Raw genomic sequence first — 25,006 nt, forward strand, 5'->3', positions numbered from 1 at the left:
ACAGGAGGCTGTTGGAATGTCTCCAAAAATGAGAGCCTGGATGAATGAGGGAGGTGGCAGACAAAAGAAAACAGATTTACGAGCTCTGCTCGAGTCAAGTCCAGAGGACTTGGTTTTGGATCGGATTAAGGGTGTGAAGAAGGGGGAGGCCGGTACAAAGGTTTCTGACTCGAGTAATTCCGCGGACACTAAAAGTCATTCACTGATGAGACTTCCGAGAAGTCTTATTTTGGACACGGTGAGTCTGCAGTGCAGAAATGCGAGGGCAGAGGCCACCCCTGGGGTCCTGCTGCCTGGGGCGCGCTGAGCCCACTGGCGGGAGCTCTTGGGGGTGCCCAGCGCGCCTCCGGAAGCCGCGCGCGCAGGCGCAGTGTGGCGGCGGGCGCCCCCTGGCGGGCGGTGGCGCGAAGGGACCGCCCCCAGCCTAAGCGCTGCCGCCGCCGCCGCCCGCCTCAGCCCAACATGGCGATGCACAACAAGGCGGCGCCGCCACAAATCCCCGACACCCGGCGGGAGCTGGCGGAGCTCGTGAAGCGGAAGCAGGAGCTGGCGGTGAGGGCCGGCACCGGGGGTGCCCGGGTGGGGGCCCCCGCTCTTGCCCCCGTCTCCGGGCCCGGGCCCAGCCGCTCCGGGCCGTTCGTTACTCCCCGGGCGCAGCGCGGCGGCTGGGAGTCCGCCGGCCTGAGGACGGCTGCGCATTGCGCGGCCCGCCGGCGCCTCGGCTTCCCGGCCGGGCGGATCTGGCGCCGGGAGCCGGGGGCGGGGCGCGGAGCGGGGGAGGGGGAGGGAGGCTAGGCCGGCGGAGGCGTGGAGGGAGGTTGGCGCCCGCGGGTGGGGGCTTCCGTGTGGGAGCCTGCGGCGGCGAGGGTCCGCGAGCCCCGCGGGCTGGATGAGGGCGGGCGGCTCTGGGCTCTTGGAGCGATTGGGCGGCAAGCGTGCCGCAGGGTGGAGGAGATCGGCTCCGGCTTGGCTGTGGGCTCTGGGGAGGTGGGGTAGGAGACGGATGTGGGAGGGGAGACCCACACATCCATTCTGACCTTTGGAGGATGGAGGGGCGTTAATGTCTTTGCGGGGAATAGGATTAGATCCGCTGGATGAGGCTTTTGATGGGCAGGCGTGGGATGTGTTCGGGGACTTCTTAGAAGATGACAGGTGAGGGGGAGCGGACTCAGCCTAGGGAATTAGGAATTGTGACACGCGCCTGGGGCCCCTTGCTCCCTGGTGGCTAAGCCCTCCCTCCCCTTGCGTTTTTGGCTGGAGCACCGGGAGGCGCATCTTACCTGAAGCTGCCCTTCCAGGTTTCCATAGCAACCGGCCGCCCGGTGCAGGCGGCCTTTCGGAGCTTGCAGGGAGGCGAGCGAGTTGGCGCTGGAAGGCTGCTCGCCCTTCCCTCTCCGGTAGCGGTGTCTTTTATGCGTGGGAGTGGAGACTGCTCACCTTCTTCCTCCGCGGAGTTTCTTGACAGCTGGATTTCCACGAAGCCTCTGAGTATATGCAGACTTTTGCCTGGGTGTACATTTTTCTAGGGACAGAGTCTATTTCATTTTATTCTTAAAGGCACCCAGCAAGACAGGTCTAGACTGTCTTGTCTGAAACAGCCTGCCTCTGCCCATGTCATCCCTCTCTCCACAAGGCTGACTCGGTGTCGTTGAACTTGAATTTCTAAGCCTGATACCAGGATGTCAGTTTGGTCCGACTTAATGCTTGCATGTAAAAGGCATCAGCTGCTTCCTTGTCTTTCACCTCAGGAAACACTGGCAAACTTGGAGAGACAGATCTATGCTTTTGAAGGAAGCTACCTGGAAGACACGCAGATGTACGGCAACATTATTCGTGGCTGGGATCGGTATCTGACCAACCAAAAGTGAGTGACAGGGGCCTGTAGTGTTGCGTTGTGCCCTAGTAATGTTTGCATTTGGGGCTTCCCTGGTGGCTCAATGGTCAAGAACCCGCCTGCCAGTGCAGGAAATGTGGGTTCCTTCCGTGGGTCAGGAAGATTCCCTGGAGAAGGAAATGCCCACCCACTCTAGTATTCTTGCCTGGAAAATCCCACGGACAGAGGAGCCTGGTGTGCTGCAGTCCGTGGGGTCTCAAAGCATCTGACACGACTTGCGACTAAACAACAACTATATTTGTGATTAGGACTATGTATGTCCTTGGTGGTAGCTTTGGAGGGAAGCAGTAGTAAGCTGGGGTGGACAGAGGTCTGCATTTGAGCTTGGTTTCTGGTTCAACTCCTGCCTCAGTGAGTAACCCTGGACAAATCCTACACAGTAGGGGAAGTCTGGCCAATGGCACAGGGTTGTGTGAGGCTTAAATGGAATACAGCATATAATATATACCAGCATGCCTCTTGCTATTTTGTACATTTTAATCAGTCAGGAGTTCCACCCTCACAGGATTTGCCCTACCTATATGCCAACTGTGCCATGGTTTATTTAGTGATATTATTCTTAAAAATGTTCTAATTTTTTTTGAAAATTTTCGAATCTAGAGAAAAATTGAAAGAATAGTTCATGATCTCTTGATATCCTTCACCGATCACCAGTTGTTAGCTTGCTGTCACGTTTGCTTTCTCTCTCTTCCCTTTCTGTAATTTATAAGCACACACTCTATGCGGGCATGCCTGCTTAGTCACTCAGTGGTGTCCAACTCTTTTTGACCCCACGGACTCTAGCCTGCCAGGCTCCTCTGTCCATGGGATTCTCCAGGCAAGAATACTAGAGTAGGTAGTCATTACCTTCTCCAGGGGAACTTCCTGACCCCGGGATCGAACCTTGGTCTCCTGCATTGCAGGCAGATTCTTTACTATCTGAGCCACCAGGGAAGCCCATACATCCCCATATCTATACTTAAAATTAAAAAATTAAAAAAAAAAAAATTATAGATACATAGGCAAAAAACAATACAGAGAGGTTCCATGTATCCTTCACTCAGTCTTCTGCAGTGGTTGGGTTTTATGTAACCATTTAGTACAATGGTAAAAGGAGGAAACTGACATTGGTACAATGTGTAAGTTTAGTTCTATCGTTTTATCAAGTGGGTAGCTTCCTGTAACCACCACTGCAGTCAAGATATAGAACTGTTCTGTCACCACAAAGATCTCCCTCCTGCCACCCCTCTGTAGTTGTATCTCTCCTTTCTTCCATATATGTGTATATATACTTTTTGCTAAACCATTCAAAAGTTAAAAGCAGATCTTGGACACTTTGTCCCTAATTGTGTCAGCAGATACTTCCTAAGAACATCTTTCTTAATGTAACCACAATTACACCTGGAAAATTAGCACTACATTAATAGTATTATCTAATATACAGTCTTTATTCATATTTCCCCTAACAGCCCCCAAAATGCATTGCTGGCTCATTTTCAACCAGGTAGTGTTTGTGCATTGCATTTGGCTGTTATGTGTCTTTAGTCTCTTAATTTAGGATCTTCGCAACCTTTTCACGGAGAAGGCAATGGCACCCCACTCTAGTCCTCATGCCTGGAAAATCCCATGGACGGAGGAGCCTGGTGGGCTGCAGCCAATGGGGTCACTAAGAGTCGGACACGACTGAGCGACTCCACTTTCACTTTTCACTTTCATGCATTGGAGAAGGAAATGGCAACCCACTCCAGTGTTCTTGCCTGGAGAATCCCAGGGACGGGGGAGGCTGGTGGGCTGCCATCTATGGGGTCGCACAGAATCAAACACGACTGAAGTGACTTAGCAGCAGCAGCAACATTTTCAGTGGCGAGCTTGTTTATGACATTATCTTGTAGAATGTACAAATTCTAGGTTTTTCTTGTTGTGACTTCATGAGGGATCCTTTAAATACTTTTGGCAAAAATGTTGCATTACTGATTGTGTACCTCTTGTTTACCTCCAAGTTGTTTTTTTTTTTTGACTGCCCCATGCCATATGTCGGATCTTAGTTCCCTGACCAGGGATTGAACCTGTGCTCCTGCAGTGGAAGCATGCAGTTTTAACCACTGGATCACCAGGGAAGTCCTTGTTTACCTTTCTGTTATCAGATAGCTCAAAATGACAGATTGGCCCATTGTTGGTGCTGCTAAGTTTGATTATGTAATTTCACAATTGCCAAAGTTATTTTTTTCTCTTCATAATTAACAATTAATTTCAGAGGTTATACTTTTTTAGAAGTGTGAATATGCTACTCCCCCAATTTGTGTCACTGGGTTTAGTGTCCATTGTTGATTCTTACCTGAATCAGTTATTATAAAGGAAGTTGCAAAATGATGATTCTAATTTTACTGTTCCTTCTACATTTGTTACTAGCATTCCGAAAGCAGAGTTGTCCCTTTTTATCTTCTTTCCTTTCATTCTGTCTCTCTCTCTTTAGAATCCTTGTAGATGCATGGACTTAAAAACAAAACCCAAAAAACCCCCAGTGTATTGGGGTCTAGTACTGTCACTTTTTTATGCTAGAGGTTTATTTTATTATTTAGTATAAATTCGTTTATTGAAATCTATACAAAGAAGTACATAAATCATGAATTTATAACCCACTGACTTTTCACACCCCAACACACCCCTCATTATTGTTTTTGATGCTTGTTAGTCACTCAGTTGTGTTCAGCTCTGCGACTCTATGGACTGTCGCCCGCCAGTCTCCTCTGTCCACGGAATTCTCCAGGCAACAATACTAGAGTGGGTTGCCATTCCTTTCTCCAGGGGATCTTCCGGACCCAGGGATCGAACCCCAGTCTCCCACATTGCAGGTAGATTCTTTACCAGCTGAGCCACCAGGAAAGCCTCATTTGTCCCAAACGTGGCCAGAGGGAGCCCCCCTAGCTGATCCTTTGACATCACCCTGTGATCTGAGCACCTGGCTGTTTGTTGTCCTTTTGTGCTTTTCATGACCCAAACCTGGCAGCAGTCATTTCTCTGAGGAGCCCTGGCTCTTTCGTTAAATCTTTTAAATTCAGGTTATTAAACAGAGATACTTCATAGCACTAGTCTGTGCTAGATGTTTTTAATAATAGGCATTAAAATAAATAGATATTAAATACATGAAAGTGACTCTGAACCTAAAGCTAAAGTAATCCCATGTGTCACAGTGGGTCACATATCATACATTGGAAAACACTGCTATGTATTTAGGCATTCAGCATGAATGTCATTTTGGTCAAGGCAAGTGGTGTGGAGGTGTTTCTGTAATGAACTTCATAATTAAAAAAAGACTTCCTTATATTTGTCCTGGGGCATCCTCAGCTTGAGCCATAGGAGTAGCTTGGTGCTTACAATGAGTTTCTTGTGTGTGTTTTAGAAACTCCAATAGCAAAAACGATAGAAGGAACCGGAAGTTTAAGGAAGCAGAGCGTCTCTTCAGTAAATCCTCAGTGACTTCAGCAGCTGTAAGTGAGGTGGGGGTGGGGGGCAGGATCTTTCTGTGGCCCATTGTTAAGGAAGCCCTCAGTTAAATTTCTGTGAGTTTTCCCTTTCCCGTCTGTCTGTGAGTAGGGTGTCTCTTTCCTTTCTGTCTGTGAGTGCTCTCCTGAGACCTGTAATAATTTTTTTGGTAACTCGTAGTTTTTTCTTTTAGGCAGTGAGTGCTTTGGCAGGAGTTCAGGACCAGCTCATTGAAAAGAGTAAGTTTATTTATTTATTTATTTTTTAACTTTTTCATCAATTTATATTTGAGCTACCATCACTCCTATATTTAACTTGTGTCCAACTGTGTATCTGAAGACTGCATATCTTTTTCTTGCCTCTTTCTGGCAGTTAGGAGCCCTTTTGAATATCCTTAATCATGTCTTTCCCTGGTGGAAGAAACTACCATGTCCTTCCTGCCTTTTCAGTCACATGAAGATTGACTTTAGCTACTCAAAGACACAGAAATGTGTTTTCACTCCTGTTAAGTCTTAGGAAATTTTTTTTTTAGTTAAAAATAACCCTTTTATCATGGAACATTTCAGACATATCTAATAAATCCCCGTGTACCCAATTTGATCATTCTTAGGAAATTCTGATGCTATGATGGGAATGTACCTGTGTGTTCTTAAATTTAAAATAGAGAGCAGATTGTATTTACTTTGTAGAGAAATTGTATCATTCTGTGTACTTAAGCCATACAGTCTGACTCCTTTCTAACTTCTCCTAATGAGACTTAGAGCTGCAGGTTTGCATTTCTGCATCAGACTCTAGGTAGATGGACTGGATGCTCTCCGTGCGGGTCGGGTCACTCTGAAGCTCACCCTGCTTTTTGCACTGTGGCTGGGTACTTTCCCATGGCATATCTTGTCGTGGGGTCCAGTTGTTTTGTTTGCATTAGGGCAGTGGTTTGAGGAAAATGGATTTTGGTAGTTTGGGAATTAGAACTACTCAGTGACTTCTGTTATTTTCTCTGTATACAGATTTCTGAGTTTTTAGCCTCATCTCTAACTCATTTCCCTGAGCTTTAGTCATGCATTTCTAGAAAATTCTAGAAAATGTCTTCTAGATATTTCCACTCAGTCAGAGTCATTTTGTCTAAAACTGAGCTGTGCCGTTTTCTTCAAAGTGTGTCTGCCCAATTATTTTGTTAGAGTACTCTATTCTCCCACCTTCAAAACTTGGTAGGTGGCTTTGACTCCTTTCTACCAACGTCATCAGTTGGACTAAGTCCTTTTTTTTTTTTCCCTTTACTATGATTGTCAGAATGGTTTGCTTTGCCTTTCACTCTTTTTGCCTTGGTACAAAATCTCTCCCTTGTCCCCAGATTTTTGTATAACACATTCTATGGAATGACCCCTGTGTTCTTGATCTTTGGTCAATGGAGGAAACAGCCTTTTCTCTCAGAATTTGTACTTTTATGTCTTCATATCTCAAGGATTTTGGAGTTTTATATTTGGGGCATTTATTTTTAAACTGTTTTGAAATTTTTCCTCAAACATGCATTGCTTTTGTTTCTTCTGCCTTCTTATGTATCTGCACTAGGAAGAGAATGGATTAGCATAGTCCCAAAGGGGAATTGTATGCTAATTAGTGAAGCGTTGTATATTTTTGTTAAAACAGTAAAGTAAGAAAATAATGAAAAACAAAACAGGCAGATTTTATCCAGTTCTCCTGTAAAAGGATCAGCAATCTCCCCTTTCTGTTTTACTGGGCTTCTCTGAAGCTTTCATCACAGCAAACCCCTCCGGCATCCACATCATTGCGCAGGTAAGTGATGCTTGAGTGTGCTTCTCCTTGTCTTCCTTTCGGCTCCGCCTTTTAACCTTTCACGTTGGTCTGAAGTCACTGCCTCAGACTGTTCAGTAGCTAGCCCTTCAAGTGGAGTGTCTCATTTGTAGATTTATGTAACTTAAAGTCTGACGTTACTTGCTCTAAGAGTGAGTTGCTCAGTTTTATGTCAGTGAGAGGCAAACTCGTGTGTCTTTTCATGGTGGCAGCATTAGTCGACTGCCCGCCTCACTGTTGTGCCCTGAGATATGGTAACCCAGTTCCCTTGCTGTCACTTGCCTTCTGCTTCCATGAGCTGAGGGAGAAAACGACGATTACTTTGTGGTCTCATTTTGTACCTTAACCATGGTTAATCTAGTCTCTCTAGCTCCAGTCCCTCTTACAAACTGCTTCTAGCCTAAAAATCCTAAAACATAGGTTTGCACAGAGAATGCCATACATATTAGTTGTTTGGTGTTACTTCCCTGTTCTGAAATTCAGGATGACTTCCTCTCGGTATCTCCTTTTAGCAGCTCTTTTACTGCACGTAACCTTGACTGATTGTTTGGAATGTGACTTGTGTGTTTGTAGATCTCAAACATGTTGACATTTGAACACTTACTTGTGTTCTGGACACAAAGGAAACACTTTACTTTTCATTATCTCATTTAATCAAAAGCTACTCTTTGAGGATACACATAGATTTTAAGTTCCTTGAAAGTAGAGAACAGGCTGTAGCCCCCAGTGTCTAGCTCAATATCTTAATCATAAGAGATACTCAACATGAGAGATAGAATTCCTGTTTTACAGATGAGAAAACAGGCTTAGAAAGGTTAAGCGACAAATCAGTTCTCTTAACATCAGCTTGTCTCATCCCCTTAGATTAGATCTCCCAGCCTGATAGTTATGACTCCTCTCAACTGTCACTTCTCAGGCTCTGTTTAAGTGTTATTTGATTTATTTGTTCCAAGTACACCTTGTGTTTTCTCACCTCTGTGCTTTTGCTTGTGCTATTTTTTGTGCTTATTTTGGCCTCTCATTTCTTTCAAGGTCCAGTGTAAATTCCACCTGCAGTGAAGCTTTTCCAGAATAATCCACTCTTCTCTGACTCCCATAATACTTAGTATCCATATCAGCCATTTAGAACATCACTTACTGCCTGGGTTCTCAATTCTTAGGGCTTTGATTTGATGAAGGCAGCTTTGTATGTGTTTGCACATGTGTGGGGGTACATGTGTACCGGCCTTTATAGAATATGACCAACTCATGCATCCACTGATTCAGAACTCCCATAGCAACTGCCCCCAAATGAGGCAGCAGTTGATTTTGCTCCCGAATGTATTTGAATAGAACTGCAACATAGATAAAATTTGCCATATCATATTTGCCTTTTTCTTACTTGTCTCCCACCTTTTTAGTTAAACTTTCTCTCCCCTGTGCCCAGCCCCTCCTCCGTTAGTCCCATATCCCTTCTTTCATACTGGGATCCAAAGTTTTCTTTTTTTTTTTTTAATTTTATTTTTAATTGGAGGATAATTATTTTACAGTGTTGTGATGGTTTCTGCCATACATCACTGTAGATCAGCCGTAGATATGCCATGTCCTCTCCCACTCACCTCCCTCCCCATCCCACCCCTCTGGGTTATCGCAGAGCACTGGATCCAAAATGTTTTTGTGACTGCACGCCCTGTCAGACTGTTCCCTCTCCAGCCGGCGCCTCCGCCGTTTGCGTGTTCTGCGATGACGATTTTACTGTTGCTAACTGTGGCTGCGCTGGGGCTTTGCTGTGGTGCACAGGCTGTCTCTCGCTTTGGAGAGTGGGCTTCTCTTGTCCTGGCACTCGGGCTCTCGAGGGCGTGGGCTCGGTAGTTGTGGTGTGTGGGCTTTCCTAGTTGCGGTGCGCTGGCTTAGTTGACCCATTGCATAGACAAGTGTGGATCCTTAACAACTAGACCTCCAGGGAAGTCCCGGGAGATGATAAATTTTTACTTGAATAAATAGAATTGGGTAATGGAGAGAAAGACTGTCCTGACCATACTTCTCCATCTTACACTCATCTTTTTATATTTCATTAGATTTTTTTTTTTTGTACTTCCCTGGTGGCTCAGACGGTAAGGAATCTGCCTATAATGCAGGAGATCTGGGTTTGGTCCCTGGGTTGAGAAGATCTTCTGGAGAAGGAAATGGCCACCCACTCCAGTATTCTTGCTTGGAGAATTCCGTGGACAGAGGAGTCTGGCAGGTTACAGTGGGGTTGCAAAGAGGTGGATAAATAACATGTTCTCATTACAAGTCAGGCTATTCAGAGGTGAATGTGGAAAAGGTTATTTATTTCCTGAGGTAGCCAGTATTAACAGCTTGGTTTTAATCTAACATCTATTTCTGGACATAATCGCACATGCAGAGCTAGAGTTTTTTGTGTTTTTTTTTTATTAGAGATCAGTGCATCCTGTCCGCTTTTTACTGTTTTGTCACACATGGCCCTGCCAGCTCAGTACACACACTGAGAACAGTGTTGAGTGTGATTAAAGAATGTGATTTGGACTCCAGCCATCTGGTTTGAATCCCAGCTCTGCAGCGTCTGAACTGTGTGACTCTAGGCAGCTCCCTTAACCTCTCCAGGCCTCCATTCCTTTCTCTGTGAAATGGACATCGTAACCACAGAGCTTTTGTGAGGGTTCCACGTATTAATATATTTAAAGTGTGTGCAACAGTACCTGGCTTATGGTAAGGACTGTCCTGTCAGCTATTGTTAGTGTCTTTTACTCTCTGTCTTTTTTTTTTCTGGCCATGCCATGTGGCATGTGGGATCTTAGTTCCCTGACCAGGGACAGCTAGGGAAGTCCCATAAGATTTTTTTTTTGGCTGTAGTGCTCGACATGTGGAACTTTCCCAGCCAAGGATTGAACCCATGCTCTCTGCAATGTAAGCATGGAGTGTTAACCACTGGACCACCAGGGAGGTCCTAGCATCTTGCATTCTTTTTAAAAGCTGAAAAATACCTGCTAGTCTGGTTGTGCCTCCTCTGTTGATGAATATTCCCATCATCTCTGTTTTCCCCAATGTGAATGGTGTCACAGTAAACATCCTTGTACCCATATGCTTTTTTATAATGCAGTTTTAATTTCTGTATGACGGTATCCCAGAAGTGGCATTACCGTGTCAGAGTGATATTCATAAATATAGTCCTTTTACTGTCTGTGGCATAAAGGGCAAGGTGTATGTGGTCTTTGTCCCCTTTCCTGGCACAGAGCTCCTAAAACTCTTGGATGCTCCAGAATATAAAGAATGACTAGTATGCAAAAGAGCAGTGAGAGAGCTTCAGATGGGGGCTTTTTCCCTGAAAGACCAATCCTTGATTAGAAGCTTGGAACTTTGAACCTTACCCCTGAAACCTCTAGCGAGGGCTGAGTTTGAGATTGGAGACTGAGTTAATTAATCATACCTGTATAGTGCATGGAAAAGGAAATGGCAGCCCACTCCAGCATTCTTACCTAGAAAATCCCTTGAACAGAGGAGCCTAATGGGCTGCAGTCCATGGGGTCACGAAGAGTTGGACATGACTGAGCGACTGGCCACGCGTAGTGAGACCTCTATGAAAACCCCTAAGCGATGGAGTGACCGTTGGTGAACAGATGCGGCGCTGGAAAGGTTCCCAAGCCAGATAAGGCAGGGGACTCGGCGCCCCTTCCCATGCCTGGTCCTGTGTGTCTCGTCCTTTGGCCTGTTTCTGACTTGTATCCTTTATAATTAACCAGTTACAGGAAGTAGTGTTCCTGAGTTTTGTGAGCTATTCTAGCGAATCATTGACCTCTGATTTATAGCTGGTCTGTTGGAGGTATGGGAGGCCCAGGACTTGTGTCCAAAGTAGGGAACACTCCTATGGGACTGAACCCTGAAACTGTCGGTCTGCCCTGACTTCGGTAGTTAGGGTCAGAATTAAGTTGAATTGTTGGCATCTGGAGAATCAAAGAATTGGTGGCTGGGAAACAACCCTGGACTCACTAAAAAGAATCGTGTCTTTCCCATTCTTAAAGGCGTACCTTGGGAGAAATCATTGGGATAAAATAAGAGAGAAAAAGATCATTTTATTATTACTCTTTATTAGAGTAAATTTTCAGTCTACACAAACAGAGACAAAATAATTAATCCCTGTGTACCCGTCACGCTGCTTCCCAACCATCACACCATGGCTCGTCCTGTCTCATCGACACCCTGCCTGCCCTCAGCTCCACCCCCTGTTTCATGTTGAAACTTGGGTACACCATGTATCTCCTAATGATCATTTCTAAATTGTGGTGAGGACACTAAGCATAAGATCCGCATGTTTTTTAAGTGCACAGCGTGCTGTTGTTAACTGCAGAGCTGCACTGCAGCTCTCTCATCAAAGAATGATAGCACACTCACCGCCTCCTGCAGCCACCAGTGTCCACCATTCTGCTCTCTGCCTCTGTGGCTTTGACTGTTTTAGATTCCTCATAAAAGTGAATCGTGCAGTATTCGTTTTCCTGTGACTGGCTCATTTCGCTTAGCGTGATTCCTCCAGGTTCATCCATGTTGTGGCATATGACAGGATTTCCTTCTTTTTAAGGCTGAATACTGTATTCCATGGTCATGACTTTGCCCAGTCATCTGTTGATGGACATTTAAGTTGTATCCACATCTGGGCTATTGAACGATGCTGCAGTGAACACGAGAGTGAAAAAGCTGTTAAAACTCAACATTCAGAAAACTAAGATCACGGCACCCGGTCCCATCACTTCATGGCAAATAGATGGGGAAACAATGGAGACAGTGACAGACTTTATTTTTTGGGGCTCCAAAATCACTGCAGATGGTGACTACAGCCATGAAATTAAAAGACACTTGCTCCTTGGAAGAAAAACTATGACCAACGTAGATGGCATGTTAAAAAGCAAAGATATTACTTTGCCAACTTTTCCACTAGTCATGTATGGATGTGAGAGCTGGACTATGAAGAAAGCTGAGCGCCAAAGAATTGATACTTTTGAATGGTGGTGTTGGAGAAGACTCTTAAGAGTCCCTTGGACTGCCAGGAGGTCCAACCAGTCAATCCTAAAGGAGATCAGTCCTGAATATTCATTGGAAAGACTGATGCTAAAGCTGAAACTCCAATACTTTTTCCACCTGATGTGAAGAACTGACTCATTTGAAAAGACCCTGATGCTGGGAAAGATTGAAGGTGGGAGGAGAAAGGGACGACAGAGGAAGAGATGGTTGGATGGTATCACCGATTCGATGGACATGAGTTTGAGCAAGTTCCAGAAGTTGGTGATAGACAGGGAAGACTGGTGTGCTGCAGTCCATGGGGTGGCAAAGAGTCGGACACGACTGAGCGACTGAACTGAACTGCAGTGAACACGGGAGCACAGATACCTCTTCAAGATCCTGATTCAGTTCTTTTGGATAAATACTCATAAGTAGGATTACTGGATCGTATGATACTTATATAAACGGTAGTCTCTTTATACTGTAATTACACTTTAAAAACCCTAAACACAGCATGTATTCATTTCAGTTCAGTCTCTCAGTCGTGTCTGACTCTTTGCAACCCCATGAATCAGCACTCCAGGCCTCCCTGTCCATCACCAACTCTTGGAGTTTACTCAAACTCGTGTCTATCGAGTCGGTGATGCCATCCAGCCATCTCATCCTCTGTCATCCCCGTCTCCTCCTGCCTCTAATCCCTCCCAGCATCGGGGTCTTTTCCAGTGAGTCAGCTCTTCACATCAGGTAGCCAAAGTATTGGAGTTTCAGCTTCAGCATCAGTCCTTCCAATGAACACCCAGGACTGATCTCCTTTAGGATTGACTGGTTGGATCTCCTTGCAGTCCAAGGGACTCTCAAGAGTCTTCTCCAACACCACAGTTCAAAAGCATCAATTCTTTGGCGCTCAGCTTTCTTCACAGTCCAACTCTCACATCCATACGTGACTACTGGAAAAACCATAGCCTTGACTGAGTGAGTGAGTGAAGTCGCTCAGTCGTGTCCGACTGTTTGTGACCCCATGGACTGTAGCCTACCAGGCTTCTCTGTCCATGGGATTTTCCAGGCAAGAGTACTGGAGTGGTTACCATTTCCTTCTCCAGGAGATCTTCCCGACCCAGGGATTGAACCCGGGTCTTCCGCATTGTAGGCAGACGCTTTACCGTCTGAGCCACCAGGGAAGTAGAAGGACCTTTGCTGGCAAAGTAATATCTCTGCTTTTCAATATGCTGTCTAGGTTGGTCATAACTTTCCTTGTACTGCATTTATTTATTTGTTTAGTTTGGGCTGCGTTGGGTCTTTGTTGTTTGCACGGGCTTCCTCTAGTTGCAGTGAGCAGGGGCTCCTCTTCACTGTGGTGCACAGGCTTCTCCCTGGGGTGGCTTCTCTTGTTGCGGAACGCTGGCTCTAGACTCTTGGGTTCAGTATGGTACCAGCATGGGCTTAGTTGTCCTATGGCGTGTGGAATCTTCCCAGACCAGGGGTCCAACCTGTGCCCCCCTGCGTTGGCAAGTGGATTCTTAATCAACCAGAGAAGTCCTGCATCTCTTTAATGCTGAATAATACAGGCATACTTTGTTTTATTGCACTTTGCAGATACTACACTTTTTACAAATTGAACATTTGTGGCAACCCTTTATGGTCAGATGGTTTAACATTGTTTAGCAGTAAAATATCAAATTGCCACATCTGCTGGATCATGGAAAAAGCAAGAGAGTTCCAGAAAAACGTCTACTTTTGCTTTATTGACTACGTGAAAGCCTTGGACTGTGTGGATCATAACAAACTTTGGAAAATTCTTCAAGAGATGGAAATACCAGACCACCTGACCTGCCTCCTGAGAAATCTTTATGCAGGTCAGGAAGCAACAGTTAGAACTGGACATGGAAAAACAGATTGGTTCCAAATCAGGAAAGGAGTATGTCAAGGCTGTATATTGTCACCCTGCTTATTTAACTTATATGCAGAGTACATCATGTGAAATGCTGGGCTGGATGAAGCACAAGCTGAAATCAGGATTGCTGGAAGAAATATCAGTAACCTCAGATACACAGATGACACCACCCTTATGGCAGAAAGCAAAGAAGAACTAAAGAGCCTCTTGATGAAAGTGAAAGAGGAGAGTGAAAAAGTTGGCTTAAAACTCAACATTCAGCAAACTTAGATCATGGCATCTGATCCCATCACTTCATGGCAAATAGATGGGGAAACAATGGAAACAGTGATAGACTATTTTTCTGGGCTCCAAAATCACTGCAGATGGTGACTGCAGCCATGAAATTAAAAGACGCCTGCTGCTTGGAACAAAAGCTATGACCAACCTAGACAGCATATTAAAAGGCAGAAATATTACTTTACCAACAGAGGTCTGTCTAGTCAAAGCTCTGGTTCTTCCAGTAGTCGTGTATGGAGTTAAACTATATAGTGAGAGCTGGACTATAAAGAAAGCTGAGTGACGAAGAATTGATGGTTTTGAACTGTGCTGTTGGAGAAGACTCTTGAGAGTCCCTTGGACTTCAAGGAGATCCAACCAGTCCATCCTAAAGGAAACCATTCCTGAATTTTCATTGGAAGGACTGATACTAAAGCTGAAGCTCCAATACTTTGGCCACCTGATGTGAAGAACTGACTCATTGGAAAAGACTCTGATGCTTGGAAAGATGGAAGGCGGGAGGGAAAGGGGACCACAGAGGATGAGATGGTTGGATGGCATCACCGACTCGATGGACATGAGTTTGAGCCAGCTCTGGGGGTTGGTGATCGACAGGGAAGCCTGGCCTGCTGCAGTCCATGGGGTTGCAGAGTTGGACACGACTGAGCAACTGAACTGAACTGATTTTTAAATTAAGATGTGTACATTTCTTTAGACATAATGCTGTTGCACACTTAGTTGACTACAGTGTAGTGTATATATAACTTGTATGTACTGGGAAACCAAGGAATTTGTGTAGCTCTCATTATTTTGATGCTTGCTCTGTTGTGGTGGTCTGGAGCCAAATCCACAAGGTATGCCTGTGTTCCATTGCATGGATATACCATTTTTATTTATTAATGCGTTCATCAGTTGACGGACTTCTTTGTGCTTAGTTGCTCGGTCATGTCCAACTCTGTGATCCCATGGACTGTAGCCCACCAGGCTCCTCTGTCCGTGGAATTTCCCGGGCAAGAATACTGGAGTGGGTTGCCATTTCCTTCTCCAGGGGAGCTTCCCAACCCAGGGATCGAACCCTGGTCTCCTGTGCCTCCTGCACAGGTGGCTTCTTTACCCACTGAGCCATCAGGGACGCCCACAGTGAATAATGCCTCAGTGAACGTTTATGACCAGTTTTGTGTGAACATGTTCACCATTTCTGTTGGACATGTACTCAGGTGTAAAGTTGCTGGTGGTTTGTTAACTCAGTGTTTAACCTTTTGAGGTGCTTTCCAAGGTGACGGTACAAGTTTACATTCCCATCGGCCCCATTGGAAGGTTCCAGTTTCTCCGCACCCTCACCGACACTTGTCACTGTTTCTCTTTTATAGCCGCCCTAGTGTTAGGAAGGGTTATCTCCTTGTAGCTTTGCTTTGCATCTCCCTAATGACTTAATGATGTTGAGCGTCTTTTCCTGTGGACCTTGGCCATTTGTATATCTTCTTTTGAGAGCTGTCTATTCAGATCCATTGCTGATGTTTTTAATTTTTTTTTGTCTTCTTGAGTTCTAATAATTCTTTAATATATATTCTAGATACAGGTCTTTATCAGATATATGATTTGCAAATACATTTTTTCCCATTCTGTGGGTTGTGTTTTTTTTTTTTTTTTAGATAGCATTGATTTATAAGTGCAATATGTATAACATTATATTTTGACTTCTGTATATACTGCAGCGTGCTCACTACCAAAAGTTTAGTTTCCATATGTGACCATATACTTGACCCCATTTGCCCATTTTGCCCCTGCCTCACTCCTGTGGGTTGTGTTTTTACTTTTTGGGTGTAATTTGCAGTTCAAGAGTTGTATATAAATGATACATAGTTCACTGTACTTATTTTTTCTTTTGTTATGCTTGGTTTTGAGGTCTTATCTAAGAAACCATTGCCTAATCCAGTGAATTCTAAGAGTTTTACAGCTTCTACATTTGACTCTCTGGTCCAGTCTGAGTTAATTTTTATATATGGTGGCAGGTAGTGTTCCAGCATCATTCTTTTGCATGTGAATATCCAGTTATCTCAACACCATTTGTCAAAAAGACTGTTCTTTTTTCATTGACTTGTCTTGTCATCCTTGTTGAAAATCAGTTGACCACAAATGTAAGGATTTATATCTGGACTCTGAATTCTGTTCTCTTGACCTATATGTCTGGTCTTAGGCCAGTACCACACAGTCTTGGTTACTGTAGCTTTGTGTCGTAAGCTTTGAAGTTCTTGTGCCGATTTTTCATGAATTCCACTTTGATTTCAGGACAGGATTGGTTAGTATACTTTTTCTAGCTTCGTAGTGTTAGAGCTCCCTCTTCAGTTTTCATAAAGTGTTCAAAGGCAGGGATTTGTCACTGCTGAGATCTGCTTCTATTTTCTCCCTTCTGCTCTTTTGGGGACTACCTCTTTGTTTCAGCTCTAATATCCTTGTGCTACTCAATTTGAAATCTCTTCCTAGAAGTTTATATTACAAAGACGTAACAAGAAGAAAGTTAATCCTTGGTTCTGCTGTTCACCTAACTCCTTTTGAAAATTTTTAGAAACAGGTAATGTACACATATTTGGGATTCTTCATCAGTTCAGTAAAGTGATAGTCTTCTCCTCCCCCATCCTTTTATATTAAGAGTTTAAAGGAATTTCTTTCAGGAAGAAAAAGTGTACCTTTACCAAACTATGTGTAGTTTTTCTTAAAAACATGTATTTATACAAATTTGTTCTTGAATTTGCTTATTTAATGTATCTGAGGGATATTTTAAAATTGGGAATATGTGTCAACTGAAAGGTATTATTACCACTTTTAAAATAATATTCTTAAGGCTTCTCAGAGTAACTTAGGTGGTGGAGCTCTTCTCTTCCTTGGCCCTTTTTCTTGATAGAAAGTCAAGATTCTTGTGTAGTTTGGCAAGGAACCAGAGCCAGCTGTAGGATCTTTTCCCAAGGTCATTTCTCACCTCCTGAAGACTTATATAATGTTTTTGATAATGCTTCTTGTGTAATTATTAATCCCATTAGTGTATTCTGTGTTTCAATAACCCCTATGTAGCGAGGTTATCTTGTGTGGTCCAATCTTAGCTGTCCTTAGATCTGTTGCCTCTGGTTACACTGTTTCAGATTACAAGTTTTTCAGCACTCTGGTAACTTTGATGCTTTGACTATATGTATCTTCCTGTCAGTTGGAATATGTGGTCCTTGAGGGTAGTACCATATGTTTTAGTGCTTGAAAATTCTTTTCCAGACTGATGGACAAACTGCCTGAGGAGTACTGATGATGCTTTGGGGGCCTTGTGTTTCTTCACTCCAGGGGAGCCAGGAAGTGGGACAGAAAGTGACACTTCTCCAGACTTCCACAATCAGGAAAACGAGCCCAACCAGGAGGACCCTGAGGATCTGGACGGATCTGTGCAGGGAGTGAAACCTCAGAAGGCTGCTTCTTCCACCTCCACAGGGAGTCATCACAGCAGCCATAAAAAGCGAAAGAATAAAAACCGGCACAGGTCAGTGGCAGGGACCACACTTCCCCAACCCCTGCACTTCTGCCCTGTCCCCAGCCACTTAGAGCTTCCACTGACCATTGCTGTGAAGGGTCTGTACTGGAATAAACGTTCTTCAGGATTGGTGTGGTCTTTCTGTTGCGGATGGGAAGAAACTCATTTGGTCTGAATGAAGCAGGCTAATTTTTCTCTAAGGAAGGAGTTGGTGGGCATTAGAGTAACTGTAAAGGGAGAGACATCCTGCTTACTGCTTCTAGTGTGAAAAGTGAAAGTCACTCAGTCATGTCCAACTCTTTGCAACCCCACGGACTGTAGCCTGCCAGGCTGCTCTGTCCATGGAATTCTCCAGGCAAGAATACTGGAGTGGGTTGCCATGCCCTCCTCCAGGGGATCTTCCTGACCCAGGGATTAAACCTGTCTCTCTTATGTCTCCTGCATTGGTAAACGGGTTCTTTACCACTAGCGCCACTTGGGAAGCTGCAGGATGGGCTAAGGCTTTTGCCTCCTAGTCCTGATCCCTGCCTACCCTTATTCCCTGGAGAATGGAGAGAATGAGCTGATATGCCTTTTTACTTGTTAAATACAAGGTTTGTGATTGCTTACGATTTCTCTATATATCTTCACAAATTGCTGATTTGAGTGTCAGAGGAACAATATAAAGGCTGTAATTTACAAGAGCGCCTTCCTAGATAATGTTTGTTCACTGTGTTTTTTTGTAGTGCCCAATGAGCTAGGAATCACACCAGTGGACAGAGAGGTCAGGTGTTACCCAGAGAGGATTTCAGCATTCACTCTGCTTGGGGTTTGTATGATAGTGCCGGGGCCTCTTAGCTCAGGTAATCTGAAGCCGTCCAGTTGACTCAGAGAAGGAAATTCTTAGTTTTTCCAGGAAGGAATCTTGTCCTGGCCTCAAACCTTCTTCTGGGAGGTATGAAAACCAGACATCCAACAGGCTGGCTTTTGTCCTGCTCCTCTTAGGAGCCTGCATGCCGAGGAGATGAAAGGGGGTGTGCAAGGAATGGGTGGGGTCCCCTGTCTTTCAGTTTGCCTCTGGGCTGTGCTCTCCTGTAGAACATGCCCTCACGCACCCAGGGCATTACAGTTGTTAGCTTGATGGATGTGGCAAGCAGGGATAATATAGAATTAACTCTTAACAGGTTTAAGCCTCCTTGGCATCAACTGATTCTTTAATTCTTTTAAGAGTTTTTCTTGTCATTGGTGGTGGTGGTTTTTAGATGCAGCAGCAGTATATACTCCAGAGAGTGACTGAGGACTGCAACTTAACATTTTTCTGCAAACCAAAAATCACCAGGCCAGTCTTGTAAGCATAGTAAGAGAGAGCAAAAATTGCATCTCTTTGTCTCCCCCTTTTTTTCTTAAGTAAGGCTACAGGTTATTTGATTACTATGACAAGACTGATGCCAGTTTATCACGAATAGCAGAGGACCATACTCTTTAAAGTATTTTTTTAAATTGTCAAGATAAAAAGGTTATGCTCTGTGTTGCTTTTTTTAAGTTTACTCCAGTGTCATTTTAAATATAATAATTTATTTTCCTATTTCAGAGTATCTAGAAGGGGGGGATAAATTTTTTGAAAGTTTCTGGGACATTTTTGTTTTTCCATTCCTGGTACGACAGACTCTATAGCTGTTGTGTATTTCAGGTTATACCTTATTTTCCTTAATGATACAAACAGCTGATAAAAAGGAATTAGACATCGAACTTAACTTTCTCCTTACAGATTGCTAGTAGATTTCCATAGGAACAGCTTTTCCTGCCTTTCTTTTCCTGGCCTTAGGAGTTAACTCCTTCCAGAAAAATACTAGGATTTAAAAAGATCTTTGGTGGTAGTTATTGCCTTCACAGAGGGGCTTTTTGTTTGGAAAGCAGAATCCTTTTGTCATCCCCCTGGTTTAGTATGTGGCTGGATTTCTCTGTGGGCCTTAGGGTCGACTCATCTGCCCCAAGGGAAGAGAATGGAATTGATTTCCTTTCTTTCTGGAGAAAACACGTTTAGCACACCTTCTCAGATTCCTGCCATCTTTAGTCTGGAATTGTGTCTGGCCCAAACCCCTCATCCCTGACCAATGTCTTAGTTGGTCCTGCAGATTGGGGGGGCGGGGGTGGGGGGAGCACTTTGTCTACACGTTTGTGATTTTGCTCCCAGTACAGTATTGTTTCTCCTCTAGTGTTCCACACTCTATATCATCAGATAAAAGTCAGTGGTAAATTATTTCAATAAAGGTATGAATACCCACCATGTGCAAGGCATTGTTTAGTGATGAGTAAACAAAGTGGAAATAAATAGGTACCTTAGCAAAAGAAATAACTTTTATTTGACCTTTTCAAGAATATGAAAATCTATCAAATAATCTTTAGCATTCATAAATTGATCACAGGATTCTAAACTCTTATGCTTTACATGATATCAGAACAGTAAATCCCAGTGTGTTTAAAGATGAAAGTTGAAATTACAACCTATAGCTGCTCTGACAGGTTTTTACTACTATACCAAGCTCTAGAATTCTAGGTAGTTTATGAAGTTTTCATTAAGTAGGTACAGTCTACTTCTTTAGTTTCTGATCAAAGTTAGACTGAAAGTTAAATTTCTGACAGTTCCTGGTGTGTACACTCACTGTATGCTTTTCCCAAATGTCTTAAGTGAAACTGTTGCATAAAGGATGTTGAAGTTAAGCTTTATTCCAGCTTTGCTCCTGCAAACATTAGCTAGGAGGAAATAACAGCCGTTTTGCATATGGCTTTACCATCTGTCTATAGCCTGAAAGGTTCTGGAGCCAGCTAAGGACAGGTGTCATGCCCCTGGTTAATGTCTTTAGAGGTCTGCCCCAGCCCATGGTCCTTTAGCAGAGATGGCCCAAAGTGGCCCCTCTGGGCTTCTCCCAGCTAGACTCTTGTGGCTTGGGTGCTTGTAGATGTCAGCTTCCCTGCAGACTTTGGTGTTCCATAATAGTAGTGCTGACATAAACAGTTAACTTGCCTTCCACCATTTCAGGGGCAGGGTAATATGGCTCTATGATTTATGGAATAAGACTCTGATTTGACCCTTGGCTTCTAGCATGAATGCTGGGAAAAGTAATACCGTGTTTGGGCACAAATATAAAACCTGAGTTAGAAATTGCGAAATGTTTTTTATCTCCAAAAATTTACGATGTTTTAATCTTTCATTTGAGTGAAAGTACATTATGCTGAGTTGTTGGTACTGTCTTCAAAGCACCTTTCATTATGTGACTAAACCCTTCTTTCTCTGTTTCTTCTAATCCTCTGTTTATTTTTCATTACAATTAAATACTTTAAAAGTCCTAACTCTCAATCTAGCAGCTAATAGAAGGCCTGCAGGTATCTATAGTTTTCTAATGAAATAACTTTTCTTATTATCGTCTTTTCTTCTGATATGAAATCCACTGAAGGAAGGGAGTCTCCCAACCCTAGAATCTTTGGGGCTTTGATGTTAGAAACTTTGTGGCTTAAGATTCTTAAAACTGATATTGTTTCTACAAACTTGCTAGGGTGGCTAATCAACTAATTTATTCAATTAGTATATTATTAACGTCTATTGCTTTCTTCCTTTCAAATGCTGCCCCTCAGCCCGTCTGGCATGTTTGATTATGACTTTGAGTAAGTTTGATTTGAACTAGTCTTTGTGCTGTGTTGTCTAGTGTGTAGAGACCAGTATGCCTTTTTGAGACCTTTCTAACCCATAGTTTATCTGTTTAATTATAGGTATGTACATTAGGTTAGGCTGGGAAGTTTTTTTAAAAACAAAAACATGATGGAGGTAACATTTTTTTAGTAAGTTAAGCAAAATTAAGTAAACTTCACTTTTATGCATTTTGAAGATAACCTTTACTTCAATTCATGTTTAAATTGATGTCCCGGCTTTGCTTCATAAGGAGGTTAATAGTTTAAGATCTATCAAGATCTATCAAAATATCAATTTTGCTGTGGGAAGATTTAAAAATTGAAATTTGTTTAATTTCTTTTGTGTTTCATGTCTAGAAATACAAACTCCTAGTCTCTTTTCTGTTCTTAATTATTCTGTGTCTCAGACAGCGATGTCTTTGCAGAACTAGTATATTAACATAGAGCATGACCTCTTAATCCAAGCCCTTTAACATGTCATTTTGGGATAATTTCTAAAAATTGTATGGCTTTCATAACTGCTGTTGTATATTTCTTTTTGGGTCATCTAAGTTTACCTTGTGGCAAGAGTATCTGCTCATGTTTTTAATAAATACTTGCTCAGTAATATCTGGGTAAACAACTAAATATGACTTAGTCTAATGAAGAATGTGGATTTTACTTAACCAAATAGTCTTTGTTATAGCTTGTGCCCTATGCAGTAGCTGGTTCTTGGACCCTTTTTCTGTAAATTAAAATGCAAATATCTTTTATCTTTCCCATCACAGGATTGATCTGAAGTTAAACAAAAAACCACGAGCTGTAAGTATCAGCCAGACCATTTCAGAGAGGCTGGTAAATTTTGAAAATGGTTAGAAAGATGTATTTGCCTTCAGAGCTTGAGTGTTCCTAATCTGGGGTCACAGTTCTTGTTTTAAAGTCTGGGGTGTCCATCTGGACACAGTTCAACTTTTAGATTGATGTTCTTTTGTTACGTTTTGGAGACAGAAAGGGTCACATATTTTTAACTGAAGAAAAACTCCCATTTGATTAAATAAACATACTACTCTTTCTCACATCCTCATCCTCCCCACCCCCCGCCATGCCTCTGACTGGTGAGTTCTCAGGTCTAATAAGGAAGACTTGATGCTTCTGTCCCTTTGTGGGACTCAGAAGACAGGCCACTTTCAGATGTGAAATGTCCATTGCATTTGAAACAGAATTTTGATTACAGAACAGTCGCCTGGCAGGGTTGTTGATGAGAATTTATCAATGTTCTGCTGAGGGTAAGTTGGGACTCTTGTTTTTCTCTCTTCAGGACTATTAGAAGACTCATTAGTGCAGACGCTTCCAGGCTGTAGAGTCCTGCTTCCCTCCTCCGACCTCACAAAGATGAGCATCCTTCACCTGAGTGCGTGGCCATCCACCTCTGCTTTCCCAGACCCCAGTGCCTGTGATTCAGAGTCGTCTGTTCTGAAATGTGGTGACAAACAAGTCATTTCCATAAGACCACATTGGGTCATTTACCTTGTGTCATTTTTAGTAACCGAACTGCAGGAGGACACACGACACAGTTATACTCCCAACAAGTTGCTAACTGCATTCCTCCCTCCTCGGAAGGAATGTCTCCGCCCGCCCACCCCCCCCCCCCACCCTGAACTGGCTGGCACCAGCTTCATCCGTCATGCACACGGAGAAATGTTCTCTGGGTTTGTTTTATGCTGAATGTAGAACACAGGTCACATTTCAGAGGGAGGCTGTAAATATCTGATGTTTTCTTATTTTGTTTGTGTTTTATCATTTTTCTATTATTGTTTTTACCATCTTATTTTCTTTGGGGACTTTTTGTAATGCCATTGTACAGCTCATACCTTCCTGCTGACATATCTGATAATCTGTTTTGTGGAGTTGCCAATATTCTTAACTGAATATAATCTGGTTTACCATAAATAGAATGGGACTTGGCTTTTTGTTTTTCTTCAGAGGGAAGGTAAAGAGTGTTTATTTAATAATTACCTACCTTAAATCTTTCTGAGTTGAAAGCAGTTTCATGTTCAAGGAACAAGAAAAACTGAAAAACATAGGTTTAAATCAACCCTTTTAGAATATTTTTATTCTTTTGTATAAATAAAATTTCACAGGTTTTGACTTCTCATGCTTTACTTTTTAAAAAAAAATTTTAATTGAAGGATAATTGCTTTACAGAATTTTGTGTCATGCTTTACTTTTAAACCTGAGATTGTTTTTTGTTTTTTCACTTATTTATTCGTATCATGCCTTATGGAAATTTCTCTTTTTCCACCTTTTCTCTCTTTGATGATATTTGCCTGGTTAAATATTGCTGTAAAAATCACTAAGGCAAATGGAAGGGCTCCAAATTGTACCCCAAACTGGTAATGCCTGGAGTTCAAGAGCAGAGTAAATGACAGGTTCACGGAGAGGCCACACCACCAGCAGACGCCCCTTCCTAGTGGAGTAGACGGGCTCAGGAACCTGCTGATGGTCGTTACCTGCCTCTGGAGCAGTGGCTGCCCACCTTGGCTGCACACTGGAATCACCTGAGATGTTTAAAAAAACACTGATGCCTGGGTCCTACCCGCCCCGGGTGTAGTCTAATGGTGGAGATATTCTTTCCAAGAGTCCCTGGCATTCTGATAAGAAGCCAAGTTGAGACCACTGCATTAGGAGACTGGATTGTTTGATTTAAGTCTTGTGTCCAAGGGATAAGCTGTGGGGCCTCACCTTTCCTTTGACTCTATTTAGTCATAGCCCTTTACATACTTCCAAATCTTTGTTAGAAAAAATATGTCCCATTTGTGGTAATATTGGTAGAGTTATAAAATATGGATGGCGGCTATTATCAAGACACATCTACCTTGTCAATTGTTTGCAGACGCTTTCACTCTTATTCTCAAATAAACTTTCCTTTTTTGACTCTGTGGCTATTTAGATGTCTTTGCTTATGTCTTTGGTAGTAGAACTTCAGGGATTTTTTTTTAGGAAATCGTTTCTTATATATAGGCTTTTCCAAAAGATACAGACAAACCCCTCTAAGCTAAAGACAGTAGAAATCAGAAACTTTATCCTTTTTTTTTTTTCCTGTTTCTCCTTTCCCAGGAGGAAAAGATGGGATCTCTGTGGTTTCCTTAACCCGGAGGACAGCATGCAGAAAGCCTGAAGATAGGTTTTGACTCTCATAATTTTACAGTTGCTAGAGACAGAATAAGTGAAAGTCACTCAATCCTGTCCGACTCTTTGCAACACCATGGGCTAGAGCCTGCCAGGCTCCTCTGTCCATGGAATTCTCCAGGCTAGAATACTGGAGTGGGTAGCGTTCCCTTCTCCAGGGGATCTTCCCACTCCAGCTCTCCCGCGTTGCAGGCAGATTCTTTACCATCTGAGCCACCAGGGGAGCCATAGGTAGAATGCCTGCTTTTAAAAAGGTGTATTATTAAGAGCATATCTATGTATATGAATACCTCTGTATATATATAAAGTCATGATTAGAGACATGGGTAGCTTCATACGTATTTTCTCTGTGAAG

At 43.2% G+C, this 25,006-nt stretch overlaps 1 protein-coding gene across 2 annotated transcripts; it reads left to right on the forward strand.

Moving 5' to 3' along the window:
- The first annotated feature begins 410 nt into the window (after positions 1–410).
- MEAF6 (MYST/Esa1 associated factor 6) lies at positions 411–24,405 on the forward strand. 2 transcript variants are annotated; one of them, XM_040231687.1, is made up of 8 exons: positions 411–552; positions 1,749–1,864; positions 5,274–5,361; positions 5,550–5,595; positions 17,634–17,826; positions 21,430–21,459; positions 22,251–22,284; positions 22,781–24,405. In XM_040231687.1, the coding sequence occupies exons 1-8, from the start codon at positions 463–465 to the stop codon at positions 22,787–22,789; spliced, it is 606 nt and encodes a 201-aa protein (XP_040087621.1). In that variant the 5' UTR covers positions 411–462; the 3' UTR covers positions 22,790–24,405. The 2 variants fall into 2 exon arrangements, with proteins under 2 accessions (XP_040087621.1, XP_040087623.1); XM_040231689.1 differs by lacking the exon at positions 21,430–21,459.
- The last annotated feature ends 601 nt before the right edge of the window (positions 24,406–25,006 follow it).

Source organism: Oryx dammah, unplaced genomic scaffold, assembly GCF_014754425.2.
Source record: "Oryx dammah isolate SB20612 unplaced genomic scaffold, SCBI_Odam_1.1 HiC_scaffold_28, whole genome shotgun sequence".
NCBI classification, from domain to species: Eukaryota; Metazoa; Chordata; class Mammalia; order Artiodactyla; family Bovidae; genus Oryx; species Oryx dammah.

Bases quoted from the DNA above. Each gene is read 5' to 3' on its own strand.
- MEAF6 (XM_040231687.1), top strand. From the start codon at position 463: ATGGCGATGCACAACAAGGCGGCGCCGCCACAAATCCCCGACACCCGG. The intron at 553-1,748 runs GTGAGGGCCGGC...CTTTCACCTCAG, and splicing joins AGCGGAAGCAGGAGCTGGCG to GAAACACTGGCAAACTTGGA. The intron at 5,362-5,549 runs GTAAGTGAGGTG...TTTTTCTTTTAG, and splicing joins CCTCAGTGACTTCAGCAGCT to GCAGTGAGTGCTTTGGCAGG.